At 42.3% G+C, this 17,749-nt stretch overlaps 2 protein-coding genes across 2 annotated transcripts; one reads left to right on the plus strand and one right to left on the minus strand.

Moving 5' to 3' along the window:
- Positions 1–142: 142 nt before the first annotated feature.
- ints15 (integrator complex subunit 15) lies at positions 143–5,130 on the minus strand. Its single transcript, XM_030752461.1, is given in 11 exon segments — positions 143–594; positions 596–635; positions 1,142–1,160; positions 1,163–1,180; positions 2,623–2,860; positions 2,962–3,239; positions 3,366–3,531; positions 3,923–4,144; positions 4,241–4,304; positions 4,306–4,439; positions 4,991–5,130. Coding segments are annotated over 10 exon segments (1,359 nt in total). The 5' UTR covers positions 4,434–4,439; positions 4,991–5,130; the 3' UTR covers positions 143–408.
- rgs11 (regulator of G protein signaling 11) lies at positions 1,910–17,133 on the plus strand. The gene is given in 21 exon segments (XM_030752462.1): positions 1,910–1,958; positions 5,805–6,016; positions 6,304–6,400; positions 6,602–6,632; positions 6,634–6,650; positions 7,391–7,480; positions 7,515–7,531; positions 7,772–7,823; positions 8,263–8,321; positions 8,442–8,518; positions 8,597–8,678; positions 9,447–9,515; positions 10,045–10,068; positions 10,169–10,230; positions 10,522–10,580; positions 10,583–10,639; positions 11,300–11,413; positions 14,501–14,588; positions 14,660–14,798; positions 16,114–16,196; positions 16,290–17,133. Coding segments are annotated over 20 exon segments (1,419 nt in total). The 5' UTR covers positions 1,910–1,958; positions 5,805–5,953; the 3' UTR covers positions 16,429–17,133.
- Positions 17,134–17,749: the final 616 nt, after the last annotated feature.

Consider the following 17,749-nt stretch of genomic DNA (forward strand, 5'->3'; position numbering starts at 1 on the left):
AACTGTTCACTTGAAAAATATTTTTTTCACAGTGTAAAAACAGACTTCAACACATGGTAGTTTTCTTTTCTTGCCACCATATACTTTGCAAAAAATCCTAATAAAAACCCTGAAATAAAGAACTATTCTTGCACTGAGAAGCTTAGTGTTTGCTGCTGGAAAGGGGACAACAGTGACCACAAGTGGCTGGTATAAAGAACACAACCATGATGGAAGTAAAAAAATATTTATTGGACAAACATGTTAGCCTCCCAGCATTTCTCAGAAGCAAATGTGCTAATAACATAAGACATAATAAATCAGTCATACAAGCGCACATATTAATCCACGCACACCAACACTCACTTCATACTCCCAAACATCCAAAAGCAAGTTCACATCTGCCAACGGGCTTGAGGGATTTTTCCCTTAGTGGCTAGGCCGGAAGGGAAACGGCATCCCTGTCATAAAAGGCTGAGCGGGGTACTGAGGGTGAGAGGAAGGATGGGGGGCGAGTGGTGTGTGCGCATGGTGTGCAGGGAGTGCGGGGAGCGGTGCGATGGGCGAATGAGCGGCGTGCGGGCTATAGGCCAGCGGAGGTGTGTGGATGTTGTTTGTAGTACATCACCGGGCCGGAGAGCACCAACTGGAGCAGACTGGAAATACAAGTACACAAAAAGGTGAGAATGGAAAGCCCCACAAAAATAATCATGTTTGGGAACTACAGTTCAGGGAAAAATATTTCAGAATTTTGCATGCTAATAAAATGAAATAAGCATGTGAAAACTGATTCTTATGTGTTGCCACTGCATCTGATCAGGCTGAGAATATCCACATTTTGAAAGTCAAAATAGCTTGAAATCACATGCATTTGTCATAAACTTTCTTGCCCAATTTCAACTACAGGAATTATAGCTATAGACATTGTATTGTATAAATAAAACAGCCACAGCAAGACTCCAGTTCAGCACAATTCGTTGTTCTTAAACAGCTTCACATAGAGTTTAGGGTGCTGATTATAAGATGGTACATTTATGTAATTTTGTATTAAAAAAAAAAAAAAACTGAACAAAAGCTGAAGCACAGTGTAGGCGACAGCTCTGTACAAATACCACATTGTGAAGGGAAATGATGTACTGAACAACAAACTCTTGGATCTTACTTGTTGTGGGGGAGTCGGGACAGATGGCCCTCAGGTCCTCTGTGAAGACAATATTGTGTTTAGAAAGCCACCGTGTGCTAAGACAAACTACAGCCGGTTGCCAAGCTACCACATAAATTCTTCTCTAAAAGCTGAAATCTCCTTGGTAAACAACATTTCTTTAATTTCCTCAATTTTTAAAGTAAGAAGTTTTAAAAATCAGTTTGTTTTTAAATGTTAAAGATTTAAAAAGATGAGTGCATGAAGTGAAAGGACAGAGGAAAATGAAACAGTAATTATAATATGTGGTAAAGTTTGGGTACCCATCTACTTTGAAAAAGAAAGTACTCTGTGCAGTCCTGTGAAAAACTAAGTACATCACATGATTCACCAGCCTGTAGAACCACCTTTAGCAGGAATAACTTGAATTAATAATTTTCTGTATGACTTTATTAGTCTCTCACATCATTGTGGAGGGATTTTTGCCCACTCGTCTTCACAATTTTGCTTCAGTTCATTGATGTTTGAAGCCAATCGCCCAACATTTCACTCAGATTGACGTGTGGACTTTGACTGGGCCATTGCAACACTTTGATTCTTTTTTTTTCTTTTCATTCTGTTGTAGATTTGCTGCTGTGCTTGGGATCACTGTCCTGTTGATGACATAGCCCACTTTGGGCCAAGTTTTAGCTGTTGGACAGATGGCCTAACATGTGACTCTACAATACTTTGGTATACAGAGGAGTTCATGGTCAACTCAATGGCTGCAAGGTGTCCAGGTCCTGTGGCTGCAAAACAAGCCCAAATCATCACCCCTCCACCACGTGCTTGACAGTTGGTATGTGGTGTTTGTGCTGATATGCTGTTTGGTTTTCTCCAAACATGGTTTCAGAAATCTTGTGGTTTCTTCAGATGCAACTCTGCAGACCTAAGCTATTATTTTTAAAGAGAAGAGGTCTTCTCCCAGCAGTCTTTCCAAACAAGACATACATGTTCAGCCTTTTTGCAGTTTCTCTGAGCACTGCACAGAAGACTGGTTTCTCCCTTGAGAATAATGTTTCTCACTACAGAATTATGGACTTCAACTTGTTTGGAACCCTTTTGAGATTGATGAGCAGCAAATGTTGCATCTTTAAGATCACTAATGATGTTGTTTCTTCTTGGCATTGTATTAACACACAGCAGACAAGCAAACTGCCAAAACCTCTGCTTTTATAGAGGTGCTCACACTTGCTGATGATCAGTTAATCAAGTGCATCTGACTAGCAGCACCTGGCTCCTACTAACCCTCTTAATTCCTATGGAAGAAGTAAGTGTACTTAGTTTTTCATGACTGCACATAGTGTTGTGAAAACTTTTTTTATAACTTCATCTGTAATTTTTCTTTTTTTGGGGGGGGTGGTTGAATGGAGCTGGGTTTGAATAGCTGAATATTACATTAATTTACAATCTCAGGTGCAAAAATGCACCTGCACCTACTACACCATTTTCTACATGGTTACCTCTCGAGCAGAGCAGGGCTCCACTGGCCATGGCCACCTGCAGGGCCTGTGCCAGCCGGTCGAGGGCCAGCTGGGACAGCGCATGTGTATCGGCAGATGACGTGAGCGTGTGTTTGTCAGCCTGGTCCAAAAGTCGGGAAAGGTCAGATGTCAGAGCAGCCAAGGACTCCACCTGAAGCAGTGCCAGGCGGCCATAAAGCCCCTTCTCGTTAAGTATGGTGGGCAGAAGCATAAAGACCTAAATACAGAAGATGGACATGGAAAACAGACTGATGACCTTTATGTGCTCGATATGTACATCATGTCTCTTACTGAACGAATCTGAACACACAAACACACCTGCAGGACACTTAAATGAAGTGCAGAAAAGAGAGGTTTTGGTTCTGGCTCATTCTCAGGGCTTCCATTGGTCAGCGCCTGCTTCTTGTCTCTCCTGTAGACCAGTGGTGCTTTGATGCACCAGCGCACCAAACCCCCTAATGGTGTGACATCAAGTGAGGTGATCGGCTGGCTGCCAGAGAGGGGCGAGTTCAGAAAGGTGATCAGGACTAGACGAGGGTCATCTTGGATCCACGACACTATCATCTGGAGGAGTTCGAGTGGGGGGGTGAGCTCCTCTAAAAAAGCACACAAAGGTGTTAAAAAACAGAAGGAATGGGCCGTGTCAGTCTTTTTTCCAGAGTTCCCGACTTTTTACATGTTTTGGACTTTTTTTTTTTCTCGTTTTTTAAAAAATAAGGTACCTGAGGTGAAGTCATAGAGGGTGGTGACAGCAGTGATGAACTGGCAGCAGAAGCGTGGGCTGGCGCTGTGGATATTCTGCAGGGTGGGCACAGACCCTGGGACCATACTACAGTAATCATCTACGAGCACCTGTGCCAAGCGTACGCAGTATACACGATGGGTTCTCTGCACATCACAAACACAACCAGAGTCCTACGATTAGTACATCCAAAGCACAGGCAGGCAGTCACACAGTCATTTTTTTATTGCGACAGGCTGGCGACCTGTATACGGTGTACCCTGCCTCTCGCCCTATGTCAGCGGGGATAGGCTCCAGAAACTACCACCAACACAGGACATGACATGAGCCACACCACGCTGAAGAAAGAAGCACGTTCCTTCTTTTCACTCTCCCAGATGATTTCCTACCTGGTGTCCAACATATAGCATAGTAAAAGCAAAAGCTTATAGAGAACAAACTAAATGTTGATGATGTCACTGTCCTGTGATCAAAATTTCCCTCTGTAAAACCTTTCTTATTGCCTGCATAACTACGGCTGTGTGTGTGAATCCTCACCTGTAACCAGGTGGCGGCACATTCCAAGATAGGAACCCTGCCCACAGCGATAGCCATGGAGACCAGTTTGCCTAGCAGAGCCATGCGGCTTTCATCTGCTTGGTTGCCTTGGAGATTAAAAAGGGCGGAGAACATAAGCTGACGGACAGTGTCACGACTCTGCTCCTGAAAACAGCTGCACATGATCTCCAACAGCTGGAGTTCTTGGAGAGCACTCATTCTCTGAAAGGAGAAAGACATACACACAAGTTACTGGCTGATCATTTGTGTGTTTACATATTATATGTTGGTGCTTATGTGCTCTGGGCACTGGTTTACCCTGGCTGGGGTGTTTCTATCTTTGGGTGCATGCAGAATGAACTCCTCAACCAGCTCCAGGGTTTAGAGTCACCTGAGGAGGCTGTCTCCCAGACTGCACCAGGTTACAGATGTAAATGTCCAGGTGGTACAGCAGCTCCTTGGCTGCACTCAGCACATCCCGAGGCAGCAATGACTGACGGATGTCACCCATCACGACCTGACAGAGACCCATATACAATTTGAAAAAACGTTTATCAGAAGTGGAGTGTATTATTGAAAGGCTCATGGTGACAAGGATACGTCCCTTCCTTCTCTGAAAGTGTGGAAACGGTTTTAATTCATGAGTTGACCGTGGCTTTGCAGGTTTCAAATAGTGCTGCGTGTTGGGCTGTAATGATGTTGTAGATTTTGGTTTGACTAAATCTTGATATACCACAGAAAGAAAACACCAAAACAAACAAAGCTCACAGGTGTAACAAGACAATACCTATGCTGTCTTTATCATGCAAAATGACGGAACAGGGGACACCAATTTTATTTAAAACAGACTCTAAATTCTGGTTTCACGTTAAATTGTGTCTATCAGTGTTGCCGAGTGTACAGTGTCAACACTTCTGGAGTGGACCAGTTCAACACTGAGTCTCCTCAATGGTCTGCTCCATCCTGCTACAGCTACTGTTAGCCGGGCCAGATAAAACCGCTTCGCTACAGAGCTGACTTGTTACAGTTAACCCTGCGACACTGAAAAAGCACGAGTTAAACTCTTACCTCTGCAAAGGCCCTTCTTTCTCGTAATAAATTACCCGAAGACAAGACCAGTAAAAGGTCTAAACACGACGACGGAACGGCTTCCTCCTACTACGGAAGCCTGAGTGGCACAAAAACTACAGCCATTGACGTTCATTCATTGTCGTTAAGCATGCGAATGTAAACCAGCACGCGACTCATCACTTCAGAATTTATTTTAAAAAAAATACAAAATAAATAATGTAAATTATTTTACCAAGCAGAGACCAGAAATATTTCAGTTAACTCATTTTATTTTTAATCCTGCAAAAAAATAACATCAAAATCTTGCATAAAATGGGTCGGACACAGTTTAACGGCGAATGTATTTATTTATTAGCCCATACATTCAGGACCACATAATGCTTTTTCATCTTAAAAAAATATGTTTGCTTACCCATTCATGCAGTCTTACAGACTTATGTAATCATGTTTGCCTGTGATTAAATTAGACGAAATTTTATTGATTTTTAACATTTTGTCATTTTTATTCAACCTTTTAGCCATTTAGGCCACGTCACACTTACTGATATGCAGTGTCTTTATATTTAATACCCTTATGATGTAAACAAAACACCCTTGGTAAATGTTAAACCTTTTTTATATTCAAAAAATGGCAAAAAAAAACAAAAACAAAACGACATGACAGGCTATGGTTACATTTTGTATACAGTGTAGGCCTCATATTTTTTACCAGTGAAAAGTATAAAGAAAATATTGTTGCCTCTTTGGTGCAGAAACTCTTTAACATGAGTGAAAAATTTATTTCGCATGTAATCCCTTCTTATCTACACAGCTGCGCGCGCCCGGCAGGCACGGGACAGCCAAATGGGAAAGATGAACACACGCTGCGCGCGCTCGCTCTCTCTCTCGGACGCGCTCTCCCGGTAGCACTTTGCTTTTGCACTTTACCGTCCCGTCAAGTGATCCTAAGGATCCCGCAAGATGACCATCAACACCCTCGCTAAAGGAGGGTGTCATCGGGAGCAAATGGCATGCTTTCGAAAGGTAGGATTGCTCGATCATGTGTCCTCTGGTTTGTTTTTATTTTGCCACATATTATCCTGGAAATCTAGCGCTGCGTAAATCCAACACATTGAACGGATTCCAGAAGAAAACAAATGTAGAACAGGGTAGAATATATGACCATATATGATAATATTATTATTATTGTTATTATTATTATTATTTACTTTTTCGTGTTGACGTCCATTTCTGCCCATCTGCATGCTCACATATATGTGTCTCTGTGTGTGTGTTGTGTGTGTGTGTGTGTGTGTGTGTCTCCCTTGCAGATGGAGAAAGTGATTGTGGCCATGCAGGACCCTGACATGGGCATGAAGATGAGAAACCAGAGGCTCCTCATAACTGTCATTCCACATGCCATGACAGGTGTGTGTGTGTTCCTTGTGTCAGTATGCATTAGAATCAGTGTGCATGGGTGGACAGGTACATTGCAGCTTGACTTTGTCCCAGCACTCATACATAATTCAGCATTTTTTTTCTCCTTTGGAGAATCCTGTGTGCCTTGCCAAGATTGGAGAGGAACTTCTTTCCTACATTCCCCTCTTCTTTCCTTCCATTGTTTCACAGGTCATGATATAATTGCCTGGTTGATGCACAATACGGATCAGTGAAGAGGGTAAGTGTACAGATACACTGTATATGATAGGTGACTGTTAAGTATCTGCTGTTTATATCTCTCTGTGTGTGACAGGCATGTTGTGTGTCGTTAGCGTGTTGCCAGGATATGGTGTCTGACGCAGTAGGTAGTGATTTGTGTGTGTTTTGTATGGGATGGCCGTTTCCAGTAAACAGGAATGGGCTTAGCACCTGTGGGTCTGGGCTTGATTAACTCACCTGATGATCTGAGGTTGATTAGTGTCCCCACAGAGGTCTTCACCTCAGGAGATTTTCAACTAAATTAGAGGCTTTATCTGAATGGGGTGGGCTGGTCTGCTGGTCGCTTTTGCTTCAGAGTAGCCTAAAGGAAAAGAGTGGAGTCAGGCAGAAAGCGATGGTAGGTAGGAGGTGGTAGAAGCTGATTAAAATGCATCCTGCAGCTTTTTTTGGTAGCTGTCAGTCATAAAAGTAGGGCTCTTTAACAAATGAGGAGAGACTGAAGATTGATGAGGCATTTCATCACTGGAGCAAAGCCTTGATTTATGAGAGATTGCTGACAATGCTCACATGTTTGATTAAGAAATATGCAGTCCCAACAGCATTTTTCCAATCACAGTTACTTCATTCAGTCTGAAAGCTTTAGTCCTAATGAAATCAGCATCTCCTCTCAGGCGCCATCAGACATCTCACAGTGATAAATAAAAAACCTGAATAACAATCCAGTGACAAGTTTGAGACTTCTTCTGTGGTGTTTAACAGAGGCTCTGCACCTTGGCAACATGCTGGTGAAATACGGATACATTTACCCCCTCAAAGAGCCGAGGTGCCTTGTGCTACGGCCCGATGAGTCCACCCTAACACTAAACCTACCCCTACCCAATCCCCCCTAACCGCTTCCAGGTCAGGCCTGCTTTGAAAACGCTGCCCTTCCTCCATCTATCTTTCAATAAAACATCACCTCTTCGCTATTAGTGTCTATCCCCCTTTTTCACTCTCACTCCATTAGCCCACTTCCTAATCCCTCATCCATCTGCCACTCTCTGTTGCCACTTTTTCATCACCTGCTTCAACATCAATCCTGATCCTGAAAATTTTTTAAAAAAGAGGAAAAATTTCACTTGTTTTTTTTTTTTTTTACAGACTCCTTACTTCTGGACTAGTACCAGGTGGCCTGCCTCAGAGCTGGACTATGGTAAGAAAAAACTGGAATTAGAACGCTCCACTTCATATGTAACCCTAACTCTTATGATTCCTGTCGTTTTTCAGTCTAATTCAATGTTTTTTATTCTTTTTTTTACTCATTTATATGCTATACAAATGAAGTTTATTATAGTGTTGTGGTTTACGCATTCACCTAACACATGAGACATCCCCAGTTTGAGACCAGGAGGAGACACAAGTCTTTTGGGGGTTGCGTTAGGAAGGGCATCCAGCGTAAAAATAAATAAATTAAAAAAAAAAAAAAATCAGCAAAATCAAATATACAGAGCTACCTACTGTGGTGACCCCTTGTCAATAAGGGAGCAGCCAAAAGAAAAAAGAAGCTTTATTACACATTATAAACAGAGGTACGGATCTTTGAACCTCTGTTTTCACCGCTTTGTTTTGTTTTCTTTCCTATGTCCCATCAGCAATCTATTTGGCTAAAAAGAATATAAGAAAACAAGGAGAACTGATGGAATATGAGAAGGTGAGGAAATCATGTGTGTGTCTGTGCTTGTTATGAAATATGCAATAGGAAGGATTTAGTCCAAGAAGTCTATGCCATCATTCCTCTTCCTCTCCTCCCTCTTTTCATTTTCCTTTTTAGGAAAGGTACAGTCTGTTGCACAAGAGGATCAACCACACCTGGGACTTTGTGGTGATGCAAGCCAGAGAGCAACTCAGGTGCACTCATGTGCATGCATGCCCCCACACACGTGCAATTACAGGCGAGCACAAACTCACGCTGTGATTTATGTTTAGAGCGTCCAAACAGCGGCGGAAGGCTGACCGCATTGTTCTAGAGTGTCAGGAGCAGGCTTACTGGCTCATCAACAGGCCCCCGGTACGTTCAATAATACTGTACTCCACTGAACTGTACTGTACATACTACACTGCAGCATAACTATATAATAATCATATCTATAATAGAAAACTATTACAGCTGTACCACAGTATAAAAACAGAGCGGTTCCACTAATGTTCACCTACAGCCCACTTTCCCTTCTGCATGAAATATTCAACCTGTCTGGTGAGAGCCTCAGCTGACATAAAGCGGACGAGAGCGAGAGAGGGAAAAATGGAGCAAGAAAAAAAAATCATCATATTCCACATCTGTTTGTTACCTAAACACCAGTTATTTCTTAGATACCAAAGAGAAAGGGAAAAAAAAGTGTGTGTGTGTGTGTGTGTGTGTGTGTGTGCGTGTGTGTGTGTGTGTGTGTGCGTGTGTGTGTCGGGGAAAAGGGGGGGAAGATGAAAGGGATAATGGGAGGTATATAGAGGTACTGCGGTGGAAGAGAGGAGGGTGAATTAGAGGACAACGGCTTTGGAGGAGGACTCCATCCTGTCTTGACCTTATGAATTAGGGACGAGGGCTTAGAGAAAAAGAAAGAAACCTGGGACTAAAAGTCAGAGCTAGTGGAGCGGAAACTTCTAGGGAGGCTAAGTGCTCGCTCTCACGCATATATTCTCATCACACACACACACACACACACACACACACACAAACACACACACACACACACACACACACCACATTGTATAGACACATGCAACAAATACACTATACTTAGATTTTACTTTGTGTATGTGTGGGTAGTTTTTTTTTCAGCCTGGGGTTAATAACGTGTTGGACATGGGTTTAGAGCGACCAAATACTTCAGCTCTCCGGGTCACGCTGGTCAGTGACTTCATTGCATTTCTCTTCTTTCTGTTTTTTTGGTTTTTTTTTTTAAATCCATTAACTATGTAACTTTCACTCCGTGTTTTATTGCCTTCTTTCTTCTTCTTTCTTGCAACTGGGACTGTTTGAAAGTAAGTTTATGAGAGACCTGCACTGTATTAAGAATGCTTACAGTGTATTATAATAGTCATGATTATAAATCGAGGTTAAAAGTTGAGTACCTGACATGACAGGGTAGTTCAGTAGTGTCTGCTGTCACACATTTAAATGATGGCTGATGTAATTAATAATTTATTATATGCTATGCTAGTCTATAATTTCATACTGGGCTCTCCTTATTTGTCAGACTGTTTAATGCTATTGTTTGTGTGTCTGTGAACATATTTGGTCACAAGGAATATCCAACTATATACACCTGTACAAATGTAATTCCATATATATTTATATTTCTCTCTATATTTAAATGTATAATGTAGTCAACATGTGACCATACATGATGACCCTCTATTATTCTTTACAGAACTAGAACAGTGACTACTACAAAAGAGAGGGTGTGTACTGTATTTAATTTAGATGCCATTGGGTGAAAGTACATTGAGTGTATGTAGAAAAGTGTAAGTGTGCTTCTTCTGTCCTGCCTTTGTTTCTAGATTGAAGCCTGTAGAAAGGCCCTTGGAATAAACCGTGTAAAGTCATCTATCTGCCTGGAGGGGTATGTGTCAGTTTGTCAAAGGCTCACATGCAGACAAGTACATATACACACATAATGGACGTCCTATTGCCTGAATCAAAGTCGACGTCTTCTAGTACGCACACACATGCAGATAAAGCTTAGTGCTCCCTCTATAAGAGCCACTAATGGATGCTTCTCGAGGCGAGTTGGAATTAGTGGCCATTAACTCTTATGATCTGCAGGACTAATACAATAATACTGTGTGTGTGTGATTGTGCGCGTGTGTCTGTGTGTGCACGCGTGCCTCTGCATTTGTGTGTGGATGTGCAGTTTTCTGAAATACAGTGAGCAGTACCTGAACCACGATCCCATTATGCAAGGCTGCCTGCCAGTAATCCTTGGATCTCTGATGACAGCGCACACTGGACGATGAATGCAGAAAATGTGAGCTAATACATAGATTATAACAAATCAATACAGTATGGTACTCCACACATTCAAAACCGTCATCAAGTCTTGTAGCAGCAGCACGTCAGTTGATATATTTGCTCAGAGTTGAAGCTTGTGTTATAATGGTGGATGTTCATATTAAATATGGCCAAAGGTTCAGGCTTCAAAACTGCTCTAAACACTCTGTTTCATACAGCTTTTTCTACTCTCAGCTCTCTATGCCAGTGAAAAAGTGATATCCTTAATTCAGCCTTCTCAGGCACTCAGGTGCCCCTGCAAACCGTCTGTTTGTGAGGGTCAGCCACTCAGAAGAAAGTTCCCTTTAAAGAAAGAGGGACCTAAAAGCACTTGTTTGAAGGGTGGAGTTCGCCCCATGTTTGTGTGGGATTTCTTTGGATACTCTGGCTTCCTCTCACAGTCCAAAGATGTGCATGTTAGGTTATCTGGTGATTCAAAATTGCCCATAACTATGAGGTAGATAAAGTGTTTCAAGTGTATAGAATAAATGCAGTATGGTTAAAATGTGTAGTCTAAAGTGCTTTGAGTAGCCAGCATGAAAGTGCCATATAAATGTGAGTACATTACATTATAAATGAGCTTAATGTATCAGCGTGTCTGGATCCACATTTTTGTTGTTATTGTGTTTCTGTGAGCAGAGTGCCATTCCCAACACGTCTTCGAGTAGAGCGCTGGAGCTTCAGCTTCATGGAGCTCCTCAGTGATGCCATGGGGAGGCGGGAGTTCATGACCTACCTGGAGAAAGAGTTTAGTGGTGAGAAACAGGAGCTTTTTTAAAATGGGGTGGCAGCAGCTAAGAACCAGTCACAGGGGAACCAATCACAAATATGGAGCCTTCAGCTGTGACTATTGAAGGATAAAAAATTAGACATGTAATATGTTAAAATAATTCATATTATAATCTTGTTTACCATTACAGTTAACACTATAATTTGGTGGACAAAAGGACAGCTTTTAGGAGCTTCCCCCTCTGCACACCACCACAGTTTAAAATCAGACACTCATAGTGACTGAAGTTCAGAATTTCTGTTTTAATTCAAGGGGTTTAACAACAAAAAAAAGTCTAGAACTGGACATCACTACACACTATGACCTGGCAGAGCCTCGGCCTTGAGATGATCTGCCAGGCCTTCACTGCAGTCACCTTCAGTTTCTGCTTGTTTGTAGGCCTTTCTGCATTCAGTTTTGTATTTAATAAAATCATGCTCATAACACTAGAACCCCAATGCATGACAGATTATGTTGTATGCTTTGGATCATTAGATGCTTCTCTCCTTTTCCATACTTCTCTCTTCCTATCATTCTTCCATCCGTCCATTTTCTTCCACTTATTCGGGGCCTGGTCACAGGGGCAGCAGCCTAAACAGAGAAAACCAGACCTTCCGCTTCCCAGCCTCCTCCTCCAGCTTATCTGGGAGAACACAGAGGTGATCCCAGGCCAGCTGAGAGATATAATGTCTCCAGTGTGTCCTGGATCTGCCCCAGGGCCTATTTCCGGTAGGATATGCCTGGGAGACCTCACCCAAGAGGCACCCAGGAGGCATCCTAGTCAGATGCCCAAACCACCTCAAGTGGCTCCTTTCATGTGAGGAGCAGTGACTCTACTTTGGGCCCCTCTTGAAATGGCCGCACTCCTCACTCTTTCTTTAAGAGACTACATCACCCACAAAAAGTAGAGATGAGATTCTGAGGCCACCAAGGCAGAAGCCCTTCCACCACTTGGCTACGCCTAGAAATTCTGCCCATAAAAATTATGAAACAGAATCGGTGATAAAAGGCAGCCCCGGAGGAGTCCAACACCAACATTCGGACTTATTGCCAGCAATGCAGAGCAGCTCTCTGTCCTCTCAAGGATATTCAGGACTAAAATGCATTGTTCTCCTTGAATCACCATCTTATCATGGTGGAGGGGATTTGTGTGTCTCAGTGATCCCAGGGGACATGTTGTCTGGGAGATTTGCCCCTGGTAGAGTCTCCCAAGGCAAACTGGTCCTGGCTGAGGGGCCAGACAAGAGCGATTCCACGACCCCTATGGCAGAGACACCAAAGGGTTGCTTGAGGAAGACTCGCTCATCACTGGGGGTGAAGTCACTGAGGTAGTGAAACAACTTCTTGGTGGCAGGGCTCCTGGTGGATGAGATTCGCTCTGAGTTCCTGAAGGCTCTGGATGTTATAGGGCTTGTCTTGGTTGACACGCGTCTGCAACATCACATGGAGATCTGGGGTGGTGGCTCTGGATGCCAGAATGGGGTGGTGGAGGCTCTTCAAGAAGGGGGACTGGAGGGGGATCACACTCCTCAGCCTCCCCAGGAAGCTCTGTCAGGATGCTGGAAAGGAAAGTTCATCCATACTTGAAACCAAGAGTAAAAATGCGGTTTTCCCATCATTCTGGTATGAGTTCATCTTGCTTCATCTGTCCAAAGAATTTTTTCAAACTATGTCTAATCTGGCCTTCTGTTGTAGACCTCGACAATGATACACCTACTCATTGAGAGTGTTCTTGACTTGGACAGATGTTGTAAAGTTTTTAATAACCATGGAAATAATTCTGTCATCATGCACATCAGATTGTTAATTTTACCTCTCCTAAAGTTTTTTTTAATCTCTGATAGGTTTATTAGTTTTTTAACCTAAGGATGACCTCCCTCCGATGGACTGAGATTTCACTGAATCGTCACATTTAAAATTACAGTCCAAAAGCTGTAGAATACAAATTCAACACTTAGGGCTTCAGAATTTATGTTGCTTCATTTGTCATGAAATAACAAGAGATCAGGCCTCACCGGGCCCCGAAACCGCTCTGAGTCAACTGTCCAGTTACTTTTGAACCTCTGAAAATGAGGGACTGTGTATAAAAAAGGCTGTAATTACTAAACAGCTAATGCAAACCTTTTCTAAAACCCCTTGAGTTCAAGCTGAAAGTCATACTTATTATGTGATTTAAATTCCACTGTGGTGATGTGCACAGACAAAACTACAAAAGTTGTGTTTTGGTGTGTATATAGTTGTGTTTTAAATGATTCATACCCCTTTTTTTCCCAGTAAAGCGGGTCTGGGTGTCTGTGTCCACCTGCACTTTCAGCTCACTTTTGCAATCGATAGGATAACATAGTTTTGGTGGGCACCAGAGGGGTCTGATCACATGTTTGAAGAAGTGAGATGCCCTCACATGCCCTCCCTTTTAGCCAAGTCCCTGTTGAGGCTGAAACTGTGCAGCTGGAAATGAGAATAACAGATCCACAGTAAACCATGGTGAGAAAGAGAGAGAAATCTTGGATTGTATGTGTAAAATACAAGGAATATAGTATAAATTATTACAATATTACACATGGAAAAATCTATGAATTGTTTTTCACAGCAACTTAATGGGTTGACATTCTTATTCTCGTTAGTATTCAGAATTTCATTATCGTGCCTATGATATTTTCCAGTCCCAGTGGTGAGAGATGGAAAGACGAGGCAGTGGAAACGAGATTAAAATATATTTATGTAGCCATTTAAACACAAGAGACATGGCCAAAGTGCTGCACAGCAATCAATTAAAACAATCTTTTAAACCATTAGAAGAAGAATTGAAAGACCGGAAAAAAAGACAACAGATGATAAACTTAAACGATAAGGTAGAAGAATAGCGGGGAGAGGCAGGGCCAGATCTAAGGGTGAGATGCATGAGCAAATGCAGAAGAAGGATTTGCTCATCCATGCATACATACCGTATGAAATATTCCACAGAGGCCGTTCATTGCTATAAAAAGTCTCTTGCTGTGTGTGTCACATTTTCCTGCATCAGTGTTGTTTGCCACACACGCAGCTCCTCACCGAGTGTCTCTCTGACTCTCAGCGGAGAACCTGTATTTCTGGCAGGCATGTGAGGATATTAGACACGGAGAAAGCTCCAAAATCGTAGAGAAAGTGGAAGCAGTCTACAAGTAAGTGACAAGCACATGATGTACGCACATATTTCAGTTCATAGATGACTGCAGCTCTTTGTGTGATCCAGGAATTTCCTGGCTCCTGGAGCGGCTCGCTGGGTCAATATCGACAGTAAGACGATGGATAAAACCTTAGAGGGCATCAAGCGGCCGCATCGCGTCGTCATGGATGATGCACAGATGCACATCTACTTCCTTATGAAGAAGGTCTGACCTGTGACTCACCCACCCACCCACTCACACACTGTATCTTTATATAATGTGCTCACCATTAACCATAAAAATGCATTACATAAAGTAAGAGCCTAGAATACTGAATGCATTTTCTTCTTAGACTTTTCACTCTAAACCTGACATGTTAAAAACAAATTCTGATTGAATTCTGTTAATGAGGCTTAATGTTTGTCCTCATCAAAGGCCAGTCTACTGTCTCTTAAGACAGTTACTGTAACTATCTTGTGGATTGTGATTGTCATTCGGTAAATTATGACACTTTTAATGCAAAATTGACATTGTTTAAAAGTCAACTGTGCATTAAAAGTGTCATAATTTACCGAATGACACTTAATGACAACAGTCATAAGCAGTCATGAAGACTGACAAGTGCCATCAGATTTTGGTCCAGAATGCAATACCATCTGGAAAGCATCTGATTGACAAAGGCAAATAAAAGCAAACCTGGAGAGAAAATACACAATGGCACACTGTCATCATGGACTGGCCTCCCCAGAGCCTGGGAACCTCAACATTATTGAAGCAGAAGGGATCATTTTGGCAGAGAATGGGACAAAAAGCAGCCAACATCCAAAGAAGAGTCCTTCAAGAATGTCCTTCAGGAAGCCTGGAGAACTATTCCTGAAAACTACTGAAAGAAATGACAGAGACTTCAGGCTGTGCTGAAGAATAAAGGCAGTCACACCAAATATTGATTTTCAAGCTTGTTAGAATTGTCCAGATTCTGTTTGCGCTTGATATACTTTATTTCCATGTACAGTACAGCACTGTATGTTTGCACATTTCAGTAAATCACTGCACCTATTTCCCATTTTTCTAGCAAAATATTTTTTAAAAAATGAAGGGTGGCTCGAGATTTTTACAGCTTGTGCAGTTTTTTAGTTGTTTGGTCCCTTTAAGTGAGTTCTGGCTTACAGGAACACAGTTTTGGGAAAAATGCTTATTGTCAGATGAGAGGATCAGTATCACTCTCATATCAGAGCCTTACAGGTGCTGCCTGTAAGTCAAGCTGCTTCAGCTTGTTTTCAGTACTTATGCTAAGCTAAGCTGGATACCTCTGGGCTCCGGCTTCATATTGCATGACATATGAGAGTGCATTAAATTTCTCCTCTCTTTTGTCTCAAATCTTTTGTTGGGTACAATAAATGTATGACCTGCTTTTTCCTGTTTCTGAACAATCAGACTTGCACAAAGCATACTTTGTGTCACCTTAGGACTCATGTGGAAGTTCTTCTTTTCTTTTCCATGAACTAAAAGCTTCTGTTTGTGCATACGTGTCTGTTTCCAGGACTCCTACCCAAGGTATCTCAAGTCTGACCTGTACAAAAATATGCTGGCCAAAGCCGTTGTCCCACAGGAAACCAAGAAAAGGTGCCATTTCATGTTCATCACCACTTTCCCCCTCTTTTTTCAAGTTTAAACATGTATTTATTTAGTAAATTTTCCTTCTCTCCTTCCTGTTAGCGTGTTCCCCTTCATGAGACGCCAGAGGCACTCTAGCCCCTCCCCTGCTCAGACTGCCACCCAGGCAGCAGAGGAAGAAGGCTGTGCCAAGGGGGCTGGGCAAGCAGGTACCAACTCTGCAGCTGGTTCTCATTACTGATGCAGCCCCCCCACAAAAAGAGACAGAGAGAGAGACTCGGTCACTTTATTCTCTGTCGTCTGAGTTTTTTCTTTTAAGTCAAACAGAGCTCCTCTTACATGCAGCGTCATCACTAGAGCTAGGATTTCAGAAACAGGTGTTATTGTATACCTGAGCAGGATCACATTGAAGGACAACCAGTGAACAGCAGAGAAAGAGTTTTTATACATCCTTATTGCTGCATCTGCCTCCCATCCCAGTGTGCTGAATTGTTTTTGAGATGGTCCCTATATCAAGTGTTCCTTTAATCTCTTATGAGCAGGTTTAGATAAAGGAGTTGGTAATAAGAATTTATTCAAGAAATCTGCCTCAGCATGACTGTGATTGTTGTACAGTTTGCTTGTGCGCTTCAGAACACGCTGGAGCTTCACACATGTGATTGTCGTCGCTGTTAATTTTTTCTCGAGCACGCTTGCATCCCAATAAAATGTCACAACAGCTGTCAGCGTGGTGTTATGTCCTCAGCTCTGCATGCTGTGAATGCCTGTGTGTGCGCGGATCTGTGATCAGGTTTCATAGCTCCTTGCCCTTCCTCTCTTTCTACCACACACTGCAAATCAATTTTATGGTTTTAGGAGTTATTAAACCCCAGATGTGAAGGGTTTGCAATCACCAAAGCAAACTGTTGTTGACATGTGAGGCTTCAGTCATTTGACCCTTCCTATGGCTACCTGTAGAAGCTTTAAAAAGGCACATCACCATTTGTCTATGCGTTTGTTTCAGTACATTTATTCTGCATGTAATTATAACCTGTTAATTTCTTCCCTCCACTGGTCCTGTGGGACCTGCAGTTTATTCTGCCGGGCTGGCTCCCTCTACTGGCTGCATGTGATCAATGAAACACAAGGGTTCACGTTCTTGGAAAAAGTACCACTTGTGGCAGGTTACAGGCTGAGCTGTTGAGCACCCTTTGCCTTCTCAGACTCTTTCATCTGAAGTCTGAAGATGGGAAAGTAATAAGCATTTCAAAATAAAATAAAAAAAAAAAACTACATAATTTGAATACCATTTCAAGGGCAACAAGATCACAAGTTCACTGCACAAGGTCACAATAATTTTGTTTTGTGGTCTTTTCATGCAATTTTTCTATACAGTAAGAATGGGTTGAAGAAGAAAAAAAATACTTCACACTTTTTTCTGGGGTCTACATGCATGCTAACCACACCAAAGCAGTTAAGCTTAATGTTGTGATCTGTAAGCTTTGTAGGACCATCAAATTTACTAATGGAGGGAGGCTATTTACAGAAACGGGGAAATACGTTTTCTCTCCCTCTCTCACACA

The sequence above is a fragment of the Archocentrus centrarchus genome, chromosome 17, assembly GCF_007364275.1.
Source record: "Archocentrus centrarchus isolate MPI-CPG fArcCen1 chromosome 17, fArcCen1, whole genome shotgun sequence".
Taxonomy (NCBI): domain Eukaryota; kingdom Metazoa; phylum Chordata; class Actinopteri; order Cichliformes; family Cichlidae; genus Archocentrus; species Archocentrus centrarchus.